The 18,496-nt window shown below is 42.2% G+C and overlaps 1 protein-coding gene across 3 annotated transcripts in view; it reads right to left on the bottom strand.

Annotated features, from left to right (window-relative positions):
- The window catches only part of CLIC4 (chloride intracellular channel 4), an 82,847-nt gene extending 68,897 nt beyond the window's left edge, over positions 1-13,950 (bottom strand). Inside the window, exon 1 of one of the 3 annotated variants that reach the window (XM_032633267.1) lies at positions 13,699-13,950. In XM_032633267.1, the coding sequence (XP_032489158.1) occupies positions 13,699-13,770 (72 nt within the window). In that variant the 5' untranslated portion in view covers positions 13,771-13,950. Of the gene's footprint in view, positions 1-13,144; positions 13,337-13,698 lie in introns of those variants that run through there. The other 2 variants (XM_032633273.1, XM_032633283.1) reach the window with 2 other exon arrangements.
- Between the last annotated feature and the right edge of the window lie 4,546 nt (positions 13,951-18,496).

Raw genomic sequence — 18,496 nt, 5'->3', positions numbered from 1 at the left:
AGGCAGATGTTCTAAGACGGCAGAGTCCAATCTGACTGTCCTTTAGTTACCTAACAAGTGTTAACAGGATCATGGTTCACTGAAGTTAATTCAGGAATAAGTTCAGGTCTAATCTTGGACTTTTTTTTGTACTAAACCTGCTCTTCTGATAAACAATGGAAAGTTCCCCACCTATTTGTAATGGCAGACTGGCAGATGCTTCTCACAGTAACATCCTGGAGGTTGAAAGCATATATGTTAAACATACAAACTATCCATGGGCAGTCTTAACTCAGCATTCCCAAAGGTCCATGGGATGACAAGCAAACAATGCTTACTGTGTCAGACACTAAGTGCTTTTCTTATATTAACTCTTTTAATTTTCACAAAAACCCAAGAAGTAAATACTATTACCCCAGAGGAGACACTAAGGCACAAAGGGAGAACTAGGGTTGAAACAGTCTACATTGCTCCAGAACCTATGCTCTTAACAACAACCCTACAACAACAATGTAACACAAAGATCCAGTCTTCCAAATGACACCTCAATTGCCTACTTGAAGTATTAATTCTAATTATCTTCAATTCTGAAATAGACTATTTCAGTGCCTACATAGGGAATACAAATGATACTTCAAGTCCACAATCATCCCCTGGGTCTGACTTTGGGATCTCGAATCTCAAATATTACACAGGACAGAAAGAACCTTTACAAACAACACTGAGGCAACACCATAATCTAGCACATGGGTCCCTGCTGAGTCATCAGGAGAATGATAGCAACTCTTGGGGCTTGTGGGCTGTCAAACCACAAACTTAGGGTCAGAACACAGCTGTGGACTCTCCCTTCGATCTTTTTTATTTTGCAAGGAAAAAAGGTAACTGTTCATTTCAATCTAAAGTAACAATGATTTTGAGGCTCTAAATCAAAACTGCAAATATGAACTGAGCCCAGTGATTTGCATTCTACTCCCAGCTTATTTCTCTGGCTTCTCTATATGAAGATTTCTGTGAATTTAATAGGCATCTGCTTTTCCCCAATAATGTGATCTTTTATTTCTTCTTTTCCCCCCAGTCTCCTCTGGAATCAACTCTGTTCATGGGAAGAGGGAAAAAAAAAAAGCTTCTGTATATTCCTTCAGCAAATACTTTCTTGAAGAACAATCAAATGAGTTAATACATGCAATGCAGTAAACAGTGCCTGGCACATAGAAAGCACCTCGTAAATATTTATAATAGTTCAAGTAAGTATGAAATACCCTTCTATATTTCTATCTCATGCATTTGGAAAATACAACAGAAAAAGTCAGTGAGATTAAGCATCTATTCTAAATATACACAAACCAGATCTTCCTTGCAGTAAGAAGTTCTCCCAGTCAGTGAATTATGATGATTCTCATAGGAAATATTTTCCCCTTTAAGATGATGGTGTAAGTGTTCCTTCCTACATTATAGCTCTTACAGCTGATACTTTTTTTTTCTTAAAAGCCTTCCCTTGACATGTATCCCCTTCTACCTACCAACCTGTCTCTTCTACACAGCCAAGTTTCTTGTTAGAATTTGGCTTTACTCATTGACCCCACTCTCTTACTTCCTCTTCACTCTTCCACCCACTCTATCATGGCTTCCCCACCACCACTCCACCAAAGCTGTTACTACTAAGGTTACCGATGACTTCCAGGCTGATAAAGCAAATACACACTCATCTGACTTGACCCAACTGGTCGCTTCCTCCTTACAAACTTCTCCTAGTTTCCTTGGTGCCCGGCTCTCATAGTTTTCCTCTTCCCACTACCGCTTGATGGCAAGTCCTCCTAGTTCTCCTTTTCCAGATTCTCGATTCTACAACCCCTTAGTGTTGTGAGTTCCTCAGAACTTGGTCCTGGGCATTCTCCCTATTCTTCACTCCTCCACAGAATGATCTCACACACTTTAAATACCACATAAACAAACAAACAACTAAAGTATGTGTACACACACACACACACTCAAGTCCCAAATCTCCCTACTCTGCCTGGACTTCTTTCTGAGCATCAGGTCTGTACATCCAACTTTCTACTAGACATCTCGGTCATCTCAAACTCATTAAGTCAAAAACTGAACACTGTCTGCTCCTCCTCCATCTCAATAAAAGGTACCTCCATCAACCAGTGATTCTACTAAAATACCCAAGTCATTTTTCACACTTCTCTCTTTCTCAGAACTCCTTTTTCAGTATCTTCCTATGTACTCTACTTTCAAAATTTATCTCAAATCCATTTTCTTCTCTCCATCACCATCCTAATCCAAACCACCACCATCATCTTTCTCCATCACAACAGCCTGCAAGTAGTGTTGCTTGTTTCCACTCTTGCCTCTCTCTTCATTTTCCACAGAACGGCTGGACTACTCATCCTAAAATGCAAATCAAATCATGACACTCCGTTTGAGAACTTCCTTTTTACTAAGGATAAAACTCACATGACGGGACTTCTCTGGTGACGCAGTGGTTAAGAATCCACCCGCCAATGCAAGGCACATGGGTTCAATCCCTGGTCCAGGAATATCCCACATGCCGCACAGCAACTAAGCCCGTGTGCCACAACTACTGAGCCTGTGCTCTAGAGCCTGCGAGCCACAACTACTGAGCCCATGCACCACAACTACTGAAGCCCGCGTGCCTAGAGCCTGTGCTCTGCAACAAGAGAAGCCACTGCAATGAGAAGCCCGCATACTGCAACGTAGAGTAGCCTCCACTCGCTGCAACTAGAGAAAGCCCGTGCGCAGCAATGAAGACCCAACGCAGCCAAAAATAAATAAATAAAATAAATTTATATTAAACTCACATGACACACAAGAACCTCCATGATGTAGCCTGTCTACCTCACTCTACACCTCAGTCTTGTCCTCTCTATTCCAGCCACACTCTCAATTTGTTGAATACTTCCAGCCTTTACATATGCCAATTCCTCCAGCCTGGAATGCTCTTCCTCTCATTCTTCCCCTAATTACTATGCATCCTACAAGTCATTTTCTCAAAGAAGTCCTCATTAAGCTTCCATCTAAATTGGATTTCCTGTCATTCTTTCTCAAGACACCCTGTTCTTGTCCTTAATGTAATTATATACTATATTTGTGTATTTTTTAACATATTCCTCTCTCACTAGACAACAGGTTCCATGAGGTCTTAAAATATTCAAATTTAACACATCACAAACTAAACTCCTGATCTCTCCACCAGAACTAGCCCTTCCCAAAGGCTTCCCCATCTCAGTTAATGGCAACTCCATCATTCTAGTTGTTCAGAACAAAAATCTCAGAATCATCTTTGACTTCTCCTTCTTTCACGTCCCACATCCAATCCATCAGGAAATCCTGTGATCTCCATCTTAGAAATATATCCAGAATTAGACTACTTCTCACCTCAGTCCAAGCCACCATCATTTCTTACCTGAATTACTAAACAGCCTCCTATTGAGTCTCCCTGATTCTGCCCACGCCTCCCTATGCTACTTCCTGCAAGGCTACATACTCAACAGAATGTTCTGTTAAATCGAAAAGAGCACACACCCCCCTATCATTCTCTATACTCCTTACCCTATTTCATTTTTCTTCATAGCACTTTTCACTAGTAGACATACATTTATTTTTTGCCTCCCCCAACTGAATATGAATGCCATAATGTTCTTTAATGTATCCAAGTCCCTAGAACAGTGCTTCAATATTTGTTAAACGATTGAATGAAAAAAGAACAAATACTATTCTGGCAGGCAGAAATTGAAGGTAGGGGGAGAGGCTAGCAAAGCCGAAGATATTTCAAACAAAAGAAACAAGAGCAAAAATCTTCCATGAAGGCAGAGTAGTACAGGGCATGTTGAGGACCAATCTGCCTAGAACATGAGGTATATTTGCAGCTGCAGTGGGGGAAAAGACTGAAAACACAAGTCAGGATCATGATCTGAAAGACTATGAATGCTAGATCATGGAGTTTGTATCTAATCCAATAGACAACTAGAGAAAGTAGGATCCATTTAAGATTTATGGCAAGAAGTATCACAGTTTTATTTTAGACAAAATTACAGAATATAACACAACTAATTATTGAGGGAAAGGATAAAAAAGGATAAAAGTTTCTCCAAACTGATAATATACAGTACTTGGTAGATTCAGTAATACTAACTACCCTTCATGTTAGAATATAACATAAACATTTCATTCATCTCTAAGTCAATTATGTCATGTAGGTTGCCACATAAATCATTTCTAAAGGTCTTAATTTAACTGGACTTTAAAAAGCATATGAGACAAAAAGTCACTGTATTACATGGGAAAAAGCCATCATCAACCATGGCTCATTTACTCATCCTCTGTCCATTAAGCTGTTCTGTAAGCTCCTTGAAGACAAGGGAACCTGTTCTTATTTCTTTCCCTCTCCAGCACTTAGTGCATGGAAAGTATTCAATATTTGCTTCTATAATGATCCCTATACTGTACTCGACTGTTCCTAGACAAAGATTGCATCTCATATCCTCCAACTATAAAATGGGCATACCTCACCTACTAGACAGTTATTGAAGGGGAAAATTAATACTAAAACATAATTTGACTTTTCAAAACAGATTTCTCCTAAAGAGCACAAAGGAGGGCCTACCTTCAAACCATTTAATCAATTTCTATACTATGAGCAATTCTAGGTGTTGGCAGATTTCACAACATAAAAGCTTCCCTTCTTCAAGCAAAGATCAAACAGGGTAAATGTTCTTTTAGTGCCGTTAGGAAGGTAAATCCAATCTGAGTTTCTCCGATAAAACCTAAATAAAGTAAATTTTCTTTAAACCAACTCACTTAATACATGTTACATATTAGATTGGGCTTCACTGTGCATTCTTCCAAGAATTCTGCTGTCATGAAGAACATTAAAACATTATACATAAAATGTCATCAATAATTCACGCAAGTTTATGAATAAGATTAGGACACATAACAAAATAGCAATAGCAGTCATTTCAAGAAAAAGGGGATATAAATAATTTTTATTTTATGGTGCTTTTCTGTGTTCTAAGTTGTCTACAGTAAACAAGAGTTGCTTTTATTAACTGGAAAAAAAAACATTTTTTTAAAGCACAATACATACAAATGAATATCCTAGGAAGCAGAAGGAAAATGACATTACTTTTCAAATTTAGGGCCAATATTTAAACTAAAACAGACTAAGGTTAGATACTATTTATTCTGAGTCACTTTTTTTAGGTACATTTGCAATCAAGGGTCCTGCTGACAATTACAAAATGTAAATCAAGTCTATGTTATTGATGGCTAGCAACAGTTTTTACTTGATATAATGAAGAATCAAAAAGCCCTCAACACTTTTAAATCAAAAATGTAGATTCCTGAGTTAACTAAAATATTCTGTAACTTAGAAGAACAAATAATACAAAACTTCATACTCTTCATAAGTTTATGTCTCTGCAAATGTTTCAGTTAAGTCTTGTGCATATGTATATTCAAAGCCAAAATTTCATTTAAGTCTAACCATCTTCTTTTTCTCTTGATTAGTCTATGTAGTCTGGTCTCACCACTCTTCCATTTCCCTACATAGCACAACGGCCTGATTCGGTTGTCTTTAGCTTTTAATGAACTTTCACTCTAGCCATCTACCACCTGGTGTCCACCTCCATAATAAAGCAACTGGTTGTTAGCTGAGGAAAACATGCATAGAACTCACATATTATTAAAAAAGTTCTTAATTACTTCAGCTTTCATCTAACTGTTTGTTTTTGTATTCTCCAATGTTTGTTCAGATTCTCCTTTTCCCTTCTCTCACACATACAAATAAATACCTATGCTGCATGATGGTAAAATTCAATACTTAAATTATTACAGACGATTGACATTTTTACTATTCTAATGAAAACTTAATCTTTTTCACAAAAATGAATTATTTCACCTGTAAAGTTGGAAGTAATAATTTTATTACCAAAAAAGTGTAAAAAACCTGTTACACCTCTTGCTTAGAGTTACACTGTATTTCAGCTCTAAGCAAAGCAAAAAAAAATCTACAGAACAAAATCTATGCTCTGAGGGTCAATACATGGCCCTGGTTCTAATATTGTTACTTCTTCAAAATAGATTTTTTTTAATTTATTTATTTATTTTTGGCTGCATTGGATCTTCGTTGCGGTACACAGGCTTCTCATTGCAGTGGCTTCTCTTGTTGCAGAGCACAGGCTGTAGGCGCACGGGCTTCAGTAGTTGTGGCTCGTGGGCTCTAGAGCATAGGCTCAGTAGTTGTGGCGCACGGGCTTAGTTGCTCCGCGGCATGTGGGATCTTCCCGGACCAGGGCTCGAACCCGTGTCCCCTGCATTAGCAGGCGGATTCTTAACCACTGCGCCACCAGGGAAGCCCTCTTCAAAATATTGATATTAAAATATAAAAGACTCGTAGGCCATCTTTGGCACAACTTTCAAATATAGTCTCATTTATCTACATAAGTTATTTTCATATATTTAGACTAGTACAGTCTCCTGGTTTTATATTTTAAATAAAGGAAAATAACAGACACCAAACAAGGCTAACTGATACTCCTTATACCATTTCTTGGTACTGAGCACTGATGGATAAAAGTCAGGTCTCCAAAAAGACAAAAGGATTAAAACTTCCAAGAGAATTCGCAAACTGATGCCCTGAATTAAGTTTAGATTTCTGTTAAATCATACTTGGACAGTTTGTAATCACGACCTCCATGTTATTTTCCTTCAGAAACTCCCTTTCCATTTTCTACAGGAACCTATACAATGGGCAAACCTACCCTAACTTACTCCACTACTTGATCAAAATCTTAATTCATGCCTTAATCACACTTCCCATCCTGACTAACAAATTTCCCTTTTATAGACTCACTAATTCCCTATTCAGGAGACATTAGAACACTGAGGCTCCATAGTGCCAATGAAACAGGAAGTGGGAAAGTCTTGCTCACCATCCTTTTACCAGCTTCCAGGCATCTCTGTAAGCATCCTTCCAAACCAACTCAGATTTTTAGTGACAGCCAGGTCCTCCGCATTGCCTCTTTCCTATTATTATTCATACCATTAGGCTTTTTTTTAAATTGACGTATAGTTGATTTACAATGCCGTTTTAGTTTCAGGTGTACAGCACAGTAATTCAGTTTTATACACACACACACACATTCTTTTTCAGATTCTCTTCCTTTATAGGTTATTACGAAATACTGAGTATAGTGCCCTGTGCTACACAGCAGGTCCTTGTTGGTTATCTCCTTTATATATAGTTGTGTGTACATGTTAATCCCAACCTCCTAATTTATCCCTCCCACCCACCTACCCCTTACCGTTAGACTTTTCATGTGTTCAGTCACCTTGTCTCAGAATCCTCCCATCTCTTACCCATTTTGGGCCCCTTTCTCTCAGAATTTTACATTCAACCAAAATTATCACCTTGGTCTTTGCTCAGAGAGGCACTGTTAGGTCTTCAAGAACAGCTCAGACAAAACATAATAAGAATAGAGTTCCCATTAACTTCACATTTTTACATTCATTTCTATCTCCTGAATTTTCCCCTATGGAAACCTCAAATGAATGTCAAACCAATTCATCCAATGTAACACTGTCTTGATGTTGAGTTAGTTTTTGTTCAATTATTAAAACAAAGTTCTCAGCATCACTGCCTTTAGAAAATTTATTTCATCTGTCTGTGTTTTAAAAAAAAAGCCTGCGCTCAAAACAAAATATAAAGAACTCCCGGGCTTCCCTGGTGGTGCAGTGGCTAAGAATCCGCCTGCAAGTGCAGGGCACACGGGTTCGAGCCCTGGTCCGGGAAGATCCCACATGCCATGGAGCAACTATGCCCGTGCACCACAGCTACCGAGCCTTCGCTCTAGAGCCCGCAAGCCACAACTACTGAGCCCATGCACCACAACTACTGAAGTCCACGCCCCTAAAGCCTGTGCTCCGCAACAAGAGATGCCACCGCAATGAGAAGCCCACGCACCTCAACAAAGAGTAGCCCCTGCTCGCCACAACTAGAGAAAGCCCGTGTGCAGCAATGAAGACCCAACGCAGTCAAAAATAAATAAATAAATAAAATTAATTTTTAAAAAAAGAACTCCCATTTTATACTGTAAAAAGACAGCTGAGAGTTGTCCATCTGTACAATCTATTTGCACCTTCCCAAATGCTGCTGGGAAGTTGTTGAATAGACAGCAATCCAAAAAGTAGGGAAGTGTTGGGAGGACAAACAAGACTAAAAGTTAGGTTTTAAAAGTCTCATTCTCAACTTTTAAATAACTTCTCTCCCTGGCACTATGGGTTTGAATCATTGCTGGGTCCTTCTTCTTCGAAAGTACCATCTGTCTACTGTTTCCTGCATAACGAGTTTACGAATGACGTCAAAACTAATATTCCCGTTCTTGGCTATTCCCAATTCACTTATTCCAGCCACTTTTTCAAGGTCAAGTTAAAGCTTACTTTCACCTTTCCCCATATGTCCTGGCCCAACTTAATGTGAACCACACATGGCTCGTTAAGTATGTACCATCCTGTATTGTTTTCTTTCCAATAAAATTTATAAACCTAAAGGTAGAAAATGTTTAATAATTTCTTATATCTCCCATAGTGCCTAACTCAGTATTAGGCACTTCCTTCATGACAACAAATGCTTTAAATCACAGATAATAAAATGGAAGTGACTTTAACAATCATGTAGCCCAAACCTTTCTTCTATACCTTGCCTGTATGAATTATGTTCGACACTCAGAATGCCACCATTTAGAACAATGGTTCCTAATCCCCCCCAAAAATAATGGTTCCTAATCCCCCCAAAAAAAGACTAATATAGAATTTTAAATGTAATTTCAAGGATTTACAGAATCCCCTGAATTCTATTAATGAAGTCCACATTTAAGAATAATATACTATTGGAGGGGGCTTCCCTGGTGGCGCAGTGGTTGAGAGTCCTCCTGCCGATACAGGGGACACGGGTTCGTGCCCTGGTCTGGGAAGATCCCACATGCCGCGGAGCGGCCGGGCCCGTGAGCCATGGCCGCTGAGCCCGCGCATCCGGAGCCTGTGCTCCGCAACGGGAGAGGCCACAACAGTGAGAGGCCCGCGTACCGCAAAAAAAAAAAAAAAAAAAAAAAAAGAATAATATACTTTTGGGAGTTCCCTGGAAGCCCAGTTAGGACTCTGCATTTTCACTGCCAAGGGCCTGGGTTCAATCCCTGGTCGGAGAACTAAGATCCTGCAAAGCCACACTGTATGGCCAAAAAAAAAGCAAAAGAAAAAAAAGAATATACTATCTATCATCAAAAACAGGTGTCTACTGTGTGCCAAGCACTATTCCTAATACTTTACATAGCGTGATACATGGTTAGATCATATTTCCCAGCACTCCTTGCAGTTAGACGAAACCATGTGATTAAAGTTCTCCCCATTGGAGTATGAAAGGAAGTGACAGGTAGAAGTTCTGGTCTGCGGGTCTTGAGATGAGCCTCCTCCATACTCTTCACCTCCCACTGCTGCAACCAGGACTTCTCAGCAACCAGCTGTCAACTGTGAGGACGACAATGCTATGGGGGTTGGTGGAAGAAGAAGTTGGAAAGACTTTGGTCCCTAAATGACTCTAAGGAGAAAAGCCACTAACATCTAGAACATCCTCCCTGGGCTGCTAAGTGAGGAAGGAAATAGGCTTCCATTTTGTCTGAACCACTGTTTGAGGCAGATTACAGTATTTCTTACAGAAGCTTAGACTACCCTAATTAATAGACATAGATCACCAGTTAATCCCCTCGGCAACCCTATAAAATTGTGTTATTATTATCCTGATATTAGAGGTCGAGGTACTGAGAACTGAAGAAACTTCCCTGACACACTACTAGAAGCCAGATTCAAGCCAAGCAGTCTGGCTCCAGGGTCCACACACATTAAAAATCCTGCCAAATATCTGAAAAGAAGCATTCTTATGTGTTAAGCCACTCTGCACCAGATTAACTTTTTACACCACCCCATTTCTAACAGTTTAGGGATGACTGCCAACAGTGAGTGTCCCAATGCAAAATGGCATGCCAACAACTTTAAATTCCAACCAATAAAACTAAACTCTGCAAAGGGACTCCTCCTAAACCAAAATCAGAAATACCATCACATCATACCAAAGATACTAGTGGGGGCTGGGCGGAAGGCAGCAGCGTCAGTAGGAGTTAGGCATATACAAGGAAAGGAAAAATCCAAAAATTCAGTCTCTTCTCAACTTCTCTCATTTTGTTGTTCAACACAATATTTACTTTTACCCAATACAGAAATCTTGGCTTCCGAATTCTGAACGTAACCAAGAAGAAATATTGGTGGAAAATATATGGCAGATACATGAAAAGCTCAGAAGTACCAAAAAAATGGAGGGGAAAAAAGATAGATAAAACCACACAGAGTTTTAGAGACTGGAGGCTAGGCAAAGTTAAACAAATGAAGGACCAAGGTTTGAGAGTCAGATTACCAGGTTCTAATAAGTAAGTAGCTCTCAATTCTGAAGCATGCCAGATGCATATATTGACACCAAAATGCTCAGAAAGAAGGAAACAATCTCATTTCAACTATTTGGTACCCTCTTTGGTACTGACTCAGAACAATATACAGACCTTACCCTCAAGGAACTTACTGCCTATCTAGCAGGGGAGATGAGCATACAAATAAGTATATACAAAATGACACACAACTAGCATTTATTTACTTACTGTATACTAGACACTATTCTAAGCTTATTATCACCACATATATTAACTAATTTAATCCCATAAGGTTGGTCTATTAATATCCCACCTATGCAGATGAGGCAGAGAGGTTTATGTGTCCTGGGACACACAATTAGTAAGTGGACAAATTGGATTAGAAACCTGGCAGCAGATAAGAGACCTTATGACCTTGCTAAAGGGTTTGAACTTCACCCTATTAATCAGTGGTCCCCAAGTGGGACTGGTGTATCAAAATATATACATCTACTAGGCCCCGCAGGGTAGGGAAAGAGGGCATTCTAACTCTTGAGGATGACTGCCTTTGTAAGCCTCTTTTACTATTGGGAGGGTACCCTATCCTATAGGTGTTGCGGTAAACGAACAAAAATGGAGCACTGCTGTTATACAAGTGATGAGGATTCACTGGGCTCATGGACAGACATCTCCAAAGACAATACTCACAAGGAAAGAAATGTAGCTGTGAGTCCAGTCACACTAGTTGGGAAGGTCCTAGCCTATTTCTGTTCAATTTAATGCTACCTAAACAGGTGGCACTTCTAAACTCATTTCTTTTAAGTGTAGATAATAGTTTTCTGTTACAAACTCAGATATCTCTTGGCAGAATAATTAACACTGCTTAACACACCACACTGGACAACCACAGCCTCTGCCCTTTCACTGCTTTCAAAATAATTGTATTTACAAGGGGATTTTCCCCCACTTGCATTTCCCACACATAGATTTTAGAAACTATAAGAACAGTCTTTACTACAATTTACCTGGCCCCTTTTTCCCCTTGGAAACAGCTATCCTGATTAACATCAGTATAAAGTTTTACCTATGCCAAACCACAGGACAGCAGAAAACATTTCATCTCTTACTCCACGAAGGAGGAAAACAAGTCTCAGAGAGGGAAAACAACTTGCCCAGGTTAAACCAGCCAGTGAGTGCAAAACTGTGACTTGAACCTGGTTCTCTGCCAACAAGCCCAGTGACAAAGGCTTACAACTAGTGATAAGCAGGATGCTTTCAGGGGCTCACAAACACTTTTTCTTTTAATAGTTATGCACACACACACAAATAATAGTTAGGTACATAAGAAATATAGTCACCACACCGAATCCACATTTTCACAGGTATTGCTTAGGGCAATGTGTTTATGTTTTTAAAAAAATGGGCTGAATTTAGTAAATAATAATACCAATTCAACACATATATGGAAAACTAAGAAGGGGTATGCAAGTGACTAAAGTTTGGGAAACACCTCTCTCCTTCTAACAAAAGTTAAATTAATAGTAAGGAGGGCATTAAGCATTGATCTCCTCGTCACTAATTCATATACTTTATTTCTTTTTCTTGTCTTATTGTATTGGCTAGACCTCCAGTACAATGCTGAAAAGAAGCCATTACTGATAGTACCCTTATCTGACACTAAATGATACTTCTAAAGTAACATGTTTAAGTAACATGTTTTTTAGGTGTTTAGTAGATACACTGTTTTTGAATTTATGGAAATTCATTCCTATTCCTGGCTCAGTTATATTTTTTAAACATTTATCTCTGACCCACTCTTCTCCCTTCACCATGCTGTCTCCCACTCCTCTTCCTTTTTCTTATTTCAGGTTTCTTCCTACATTCCCTGCATCTCAAAGTACTATATCTGCCATTCGAAGCAACTGAGACTCTTTGAAGATATTCTGGGGGTTCTATACCTGTCTGTTGTTTCAGTTCCCTGAATCAAAATGTTTCTAAAACTGATAACTGAAAGAAAATCCTAAAACAAACAGTTTCCATCACTTGCAGATCATTTCTTCTTTCCATGTCTTAAACACACCCTTCAGTGTCTCCCGTTCTTTAAAATAAAAACTCAGGAAAAAAAGAATAAAATTGTTTTGGATTTCTGTTAAACTCTCCAATTCAGAGCCTGGTTCTGAAAGAGCCTGCTTAAGTAAGTGACTAAGAAAGAAAATCTCGAGGATTTTAAAGAAGTTTTCTGAGGGAGGCAGTTGAATCCAGATGTTCATAACTTCTTTCATCTTTGCTAAAACGAAAAATATTAAAGAAAAAAGGAAAGGGCTAGAGGTAGTACTTGTCTACAAATATGGTACTTTCAGGATATATAAACTGAAAAGACCAGAAGGGAAAAATCAACCCTTTAAAGCCCAAGCAAGTGAGGAGTTCTTTCCCTCATCAGTTTTTCTTTCAAAACAAAAGGGCACACACAATCTTTCCCGAGGCAGCAACACCGAGGGGAGCAGCCAAAATGTTGCATCATACAAAACACTCGCGCTTGAGAAACAAGAAAATCAGATGGTGGTAAAATAACTAAGACAGAAAAACCCAAGTTGGGAATCTCGGCCTTTTCCTGAGGTCCAGGAATGTCTGCTCTTTTTAAAAAATTGTTTCAGATGGAATCGAAAATTAAAGTTACAGTTTCCTACCAGCCGGGAGCGAAACGCTCAGAAAGCGTTCAAAGAAGTTCAGCTCATCAGCTCACGACGGGCTCGAGGCTTCGCCTCCCGGGCTGGGGGTGAACTTGGGAGAGCCGAGGGCTGGGGTGGGGTGAGGTGAGGTCGGGCGTCCGGGCGGTGGCAGGGGAGAGGGGGTGACAGGACACACCCGTGCACGGGTCCCAGGGGCTGGCGGCTTCCGGGGCACCCGGCAGGAGGGGGGCAGCTCGTCCCACCCGGACGCGGGACGACGGTGCGGCGTCCGCCGAGGCCAGCGCGGCGGGAGGCGGTGCCCCTCCCCAGTCCAGCAGTGCTGTCTTTCTGGGGTCCCGGTCCCAACCCGGCTCCCTCGACGGGCCTCGGCGGCGGGAAGGCGCGGGCGGCCGAAGACAATGGCCCGGGGGCGCGGGAGCAGCGCTCCCCCTCGGCCCGGGCGCGGGGCGCCGCGCGGGGGCGCTGCGGCTAAGGAGCGCCCAGGGACGCCGCCCCCCGCGGCCGGGCGAGCGCCGGGGGCTCGGAGGGGTGGGACGGCGGCGAGCGCTCACCTTGACGAAGAGCTCGATGATGGGTTCTTTGTCCTCCTCCTTCAACCCGTTCAGCGGCATCGACAACGCCATGGCCGGTTCGGCAGGACTCCGCGGTCGGCGGCGGCTGCTTCTGCTCCGGGGCTGGTCTAGCTACGGACTCCTGTCGCGCCGCGCCTCCCTGGGCAGTCCCGGCGTCTAACTCGCCTCAGCCTCGGCGCCTCAGGTTCAGCTCCTCAGCACCGCCCCACGCCCAGCGCGCGACTCTTGAGTGAGCCACAGCCCCAGCCTTTTCAAGTCGCTGGGCGGAGTAGCGGGGGCGGGGCCCCGTTGGGGGCGGGGCCAAAGCTCGGCGTCTCGGGACTCCGTGAGGAAAGAGGACAGCCCGGGCTTGGGGGCGTGGCCTCGGGTGAGGGAGGTGGACGGACCGCTCTGGCTCCTCGAGGCAGCTAAAGCGGCTTGACCTAGGCTCGGGGGAGTGGCCTTGGTGAGGACCGAACGAAGCCAAGGCTTGGGCGGGCGGTGGGCGGGACTCTGAGCCTCGCCTCCAGAGGAGACGGAAGGGAAAGTACCCCCGGGACCAGCGCCTGACACCGCCTCCCGCCGAAGCGCGGGCGCGTCCTCGCAGCTGCTGCTGGCGCTGTGCCAGGTGACCTCAGCTTTCCGTCGCTTGGAGAGGCAAGAAGGCGTCTCCCGTCCTCTCCCCCGCTGCAGCCCCCAGGACTCATCGCCCTTTCCCGCACTAGTCGCCTCCCCAACGCCCTGTGTTAGGCGGAGCTCCCTTTTCCCTTTTGGGAAAGTTTTCATCCCCTTAGAAACACCGTTTTTTCCCTCCTCTGACTTCTTCATTTTCCCGTTTGACTCTCCCGTCACTTCTGCCTTGGGAGCCAGCGTATTCACAAATATTTATGAGGCCCTACAGTGTTCCAAGCCCCCGGTGATAAACAGCACGGACGCGATCCCTCTCCTCTGAGAGCCTACAGTCTTGAACGGCAACCCCAGTGCCTGAAGGCTACAACGAACTCCCAAACCGTTGTCGATACGGTTCCCCTTTCCTGGCGTGATTTCTTTCCCCATTCACCTGGCAAACCTGAGTGTGGTTTGCCAGACCTGCTTCACCCAATTCTCTGATTCTCCTCCGGTGGGGAAAGAAGAAATTCACATTTTAACAAGCACCTGGACTTTTTTTTTTTTTTTCACTGTTACTTGGTACTGTTGCTCTAAATCTACCTACACTTTCAATCTTAGTCAATGAATACATTTGGCTGATTAACAACAGAGTCTACTGTTTGCTAAAGATAGCACCGGGACGTTTTTGATGTAGGTGGTCCTCAAACTGGAAAAACTGTACTGGGGTTTGAAGCCGCTGAGGACAGGGGCTGTGATACTTTGAGCCAGGAACCGGGTCTGGGTTTGCTACTGTTGAATGCCTGGGGCAAATGTCACCCCCTCTGGAAACAGTTACTTGTCCCCTCTTCTGACTTTCGGTAATACATGACTCAGCTTCTCCTCACCTTCCAGTTCAAGTTGAAGGCTGAGTCCTGAGAGGGCCAGCCCTAGGTTTGTCTTTCCACATCCTCAGTGCATAGCACATGTCAGAATGTTTGAACAAACTGAAGGTATGCGTGAAAATACAGTGAAACCTGCAGTTTCTCCCTCTCCCAGTCTGTAGCAAGTTGCTCAAATATTCTTGCAGGGACTCTGTTAAAGAAGCATCCTACCCCAGAGCACATGATCTGGAGTCAGACTAAGTCCTGAAACTGCAAGATCCTGAAATCCCTAAGCCTCAGTTTCATTCTCTAGATGGGGGGTGGGACTGTTACTGGTCCATGCCTTACCACACGTCCTGCTCAGTCAGTGATAGCTGTTATCACTGCACTGGGCCTTGTACTGTCCCTGTCCACCCCTGTAGGCTAGGATGACATCATATTCAAGTGCCTCCAAGACCAGCTTGTTTGTTGGAAAGAAGTAAATGCCAGGAGGCTGTCAGGGAAGCCCTAAAGTGAATATCTTAATAAAGCAAGTCACACAGATTTTTTGGTTTCCCTGTGCATATAAAAGTTATGTTTGCTCTATACTGTAGTGTATTAAGTATGCAATAGCATAATGCCTGAAAAAATAATGTACATACCTTAATTTAAAAAGAATGCTTTTGGGGCTTCCCTGGTGGCACAGTGTTTAAGAATCTGCCTGCCAATGCAAGGGACACAGGGACACAGGTTCGATCCCTTGGCTGGGAAGATCCCACATGCCACAGAGCAACTGAGTCCGTGCGCCACAACTACTGAGCCTGTGCTCTAGAGCCCGCGAGTCACAACTACTGAGCCCACGTGCCACAACTACTGAAGCCCGCACGCCTAGAGCCCGTGCTCTGCAACAAGAAAAGCCACCGCAATGATAAGCCCATGCACCGCAACAAAGAATAGCCCCCACTCGCCTCAACTAGAGAAAGCCCGCACGCAGCAATGAAGACCCAACGCAACATAAAATAAATTTATGTTTTAAAAAAGCTCTTTAAATAAATAAATAATGCTGTTAAGGAATTCCCAGCGGTCCAGTGGTTAGGACTCTGTGCTTTCACTGCCGAGGGTGCAGATTTGATCCTTGGTTGGGGAACTAAGATCCTGCAAGCCGCGCGGCACAGCCAAAAAAATGTTAAAATATTTGCAAATGACACAACGAACAAGGGATTAGTCTCCAAAATCTACAAACAGTTCATGAGACTTAATATCATCAAAACAAACAACCCAATCAAAAAATGGGCAGAAGGGGCTTCCCTGGTGGCGCAGTGGTTGAGAGTCCGCCTGCCGGTGCAGGGGACACGGGTTCGTGCCCCAGTCCGGGAAGATCCCACATGCCGCGGAGCGGCTGGGCCCGTGAGCCATGGCCACTGAGCCTGCGCTTCCAGAGCCTGTGCTCCGCAACGGGAGAGGCCACAACAGCGAGAGGCCCGCGTACCGCAAAAAAAAAAAAAAAAAAAAAAAAAATGGGCAGAAGACCTAAATAGACATTTCTCCAAAGAAGACATACAGATGGCCAAGAGGCACATGAAAAGGTGTCCAACATCACTAATTATTAGAGAAATGCAAATCAAAACTACAATGAGATATCATCTCACACCAGTCAAAATGGCTATCATCGAAAAATCCACAAACAATAAATGCAGGAGAGGGTGTGGAGAGAAGGAAACCCTCCTACACTGTTGGTGGGAATGTAAATTGGTGCAGCCACTATGGAGAACAGTATGAGTTCCTCAAAAAACTAAAAATAGAGCTGCCATATGACCCTGCAATCCCACTCCTGGGCATATATCCAGAGAAAAGCATGGTCCAAAAGGATACATGCACCCCAGTGTTCAATGCAGCACTGTTTACAATAGCCAAGACATGAAAGCAACCTAAATGTCCATCAACAGAGAAGTGGATAAAGAAGATGTGGTACATATATACAACGGAACATTACTCAGTCATTAAAAAGAATGAAATAATGCCATTTGCAGCAACATGGATGGACCTAGAGATTGTCATACTGAGTGAAGTAAGTCAGACAGAGAAAGAGAAATATTGTATGACACCCCTTATATGTGGAATCTAAAAGGAAATGATACAAATGAACTTATTTACAAAACAGAAACAGGGTCACAGACTTAGAGGACAAACTTATAGTTATGGTTATGGTTATGGGGGTGGGGGGGAAGAGTGGGGGAAAGGGATAGGGAGTTTGGGATGTACACACTGCTATATTTAAAATGGATAACCAACAAGGACCTACTGGTTCCCTACAGGGAACTCTGCTCAATATTATCTGGCAGCCGGGGTGGGAGGGGAGTTTGGGGGAGAATGGATACATGTATATGTATGGCTGAGTCACCTTGCTGTGCACCTGAAACTATCACAACATTGTTAATCGCCTATACTCCAATATAAAATAAAAAGTTAAAACAAATTTTTAATTAAAAATTAAATTTTTTAATTTTTAAAATAAATTAAAAATTAATTACTTAAAAATAAAAATAATGCTGTTGGTACACTAGACCTGGGTCTCAAATACTTTTTCTTTGCTAGCTAAGTGACAATGGGAAAAATAGCAAATTAGTCTCTAAGCCTCAGTTTCTTTATTTATGAGATAGGGATGATAATAATACTAATTTCACAGGGTAATTGTAAGGATTAAGTGAGATAATACATGTAAAGGATCTAGCAGAGTACTTGGCACATTATAGGTGTGAGATACATTTTAAAAATACATAAATTAAATAAATTAAAATAATGGTGTTGGGAAATGGTGCCAATAGACTTGCTCTATGCAGGGTTGCCAAAACCCTTCAGTTTGTAACAAATGCAATATCTGCAAAGCACAATAAAGTATGATAAGATCATGTACGCCTATAGTCATTATTTATGCTCTCCTATGCCTAACTCAGTGCCTGGGGCATAATAAAATAATAATAATCTGGATAAGATTGAGTGAAAGAATAAACAAAATTTAAATATTGCCTTTTAACTTCCCATGTCCTAAGTTTCACATCATTGTTTCTCTCACTGTACCTATAATAGGTGCTTAATTAATCTCTAGTGATGTCAGTCAACCCAGCTATGGAAAATTCCAATGCAGCTTTGAACTTCAAATGTGTCCCAATGATATGAATTAGGTCCTATAAAATCCTGCTAATTGTGACTTAGCCATCATTTTGGCTAAAGTTTAACCTGAATGCTGTGTCCACAGAAGCACCAACTTTCCAGCCTCCCTGTAGATATGGACTCCCCTGGAGGAAGCAAAGTCACTCAACAAACATAGGAGCTGGAGACACATTTCAGTT

This window comes from Phocoena sinus, chromosome 1 (assembly GCF_008692025.1).
Source record: "Phocoena sinus isolate mPhoSin1 chromosome 1, mPhoSin1.pri, whole genome shotgun sequence".
In the NCBI taxonomy this organism is placed as follows: Eukaryota; Metazoa; Chordata; class Mammalia; order Artiodactyla; family Phocoenidae; genus Phocoena; species Phocoena sinus.
The sequence above is the reverse complement of the archived record's forward strand: the minus strand, read 5'-3'. Positions and strand labels throughout refer to the sequence as shown.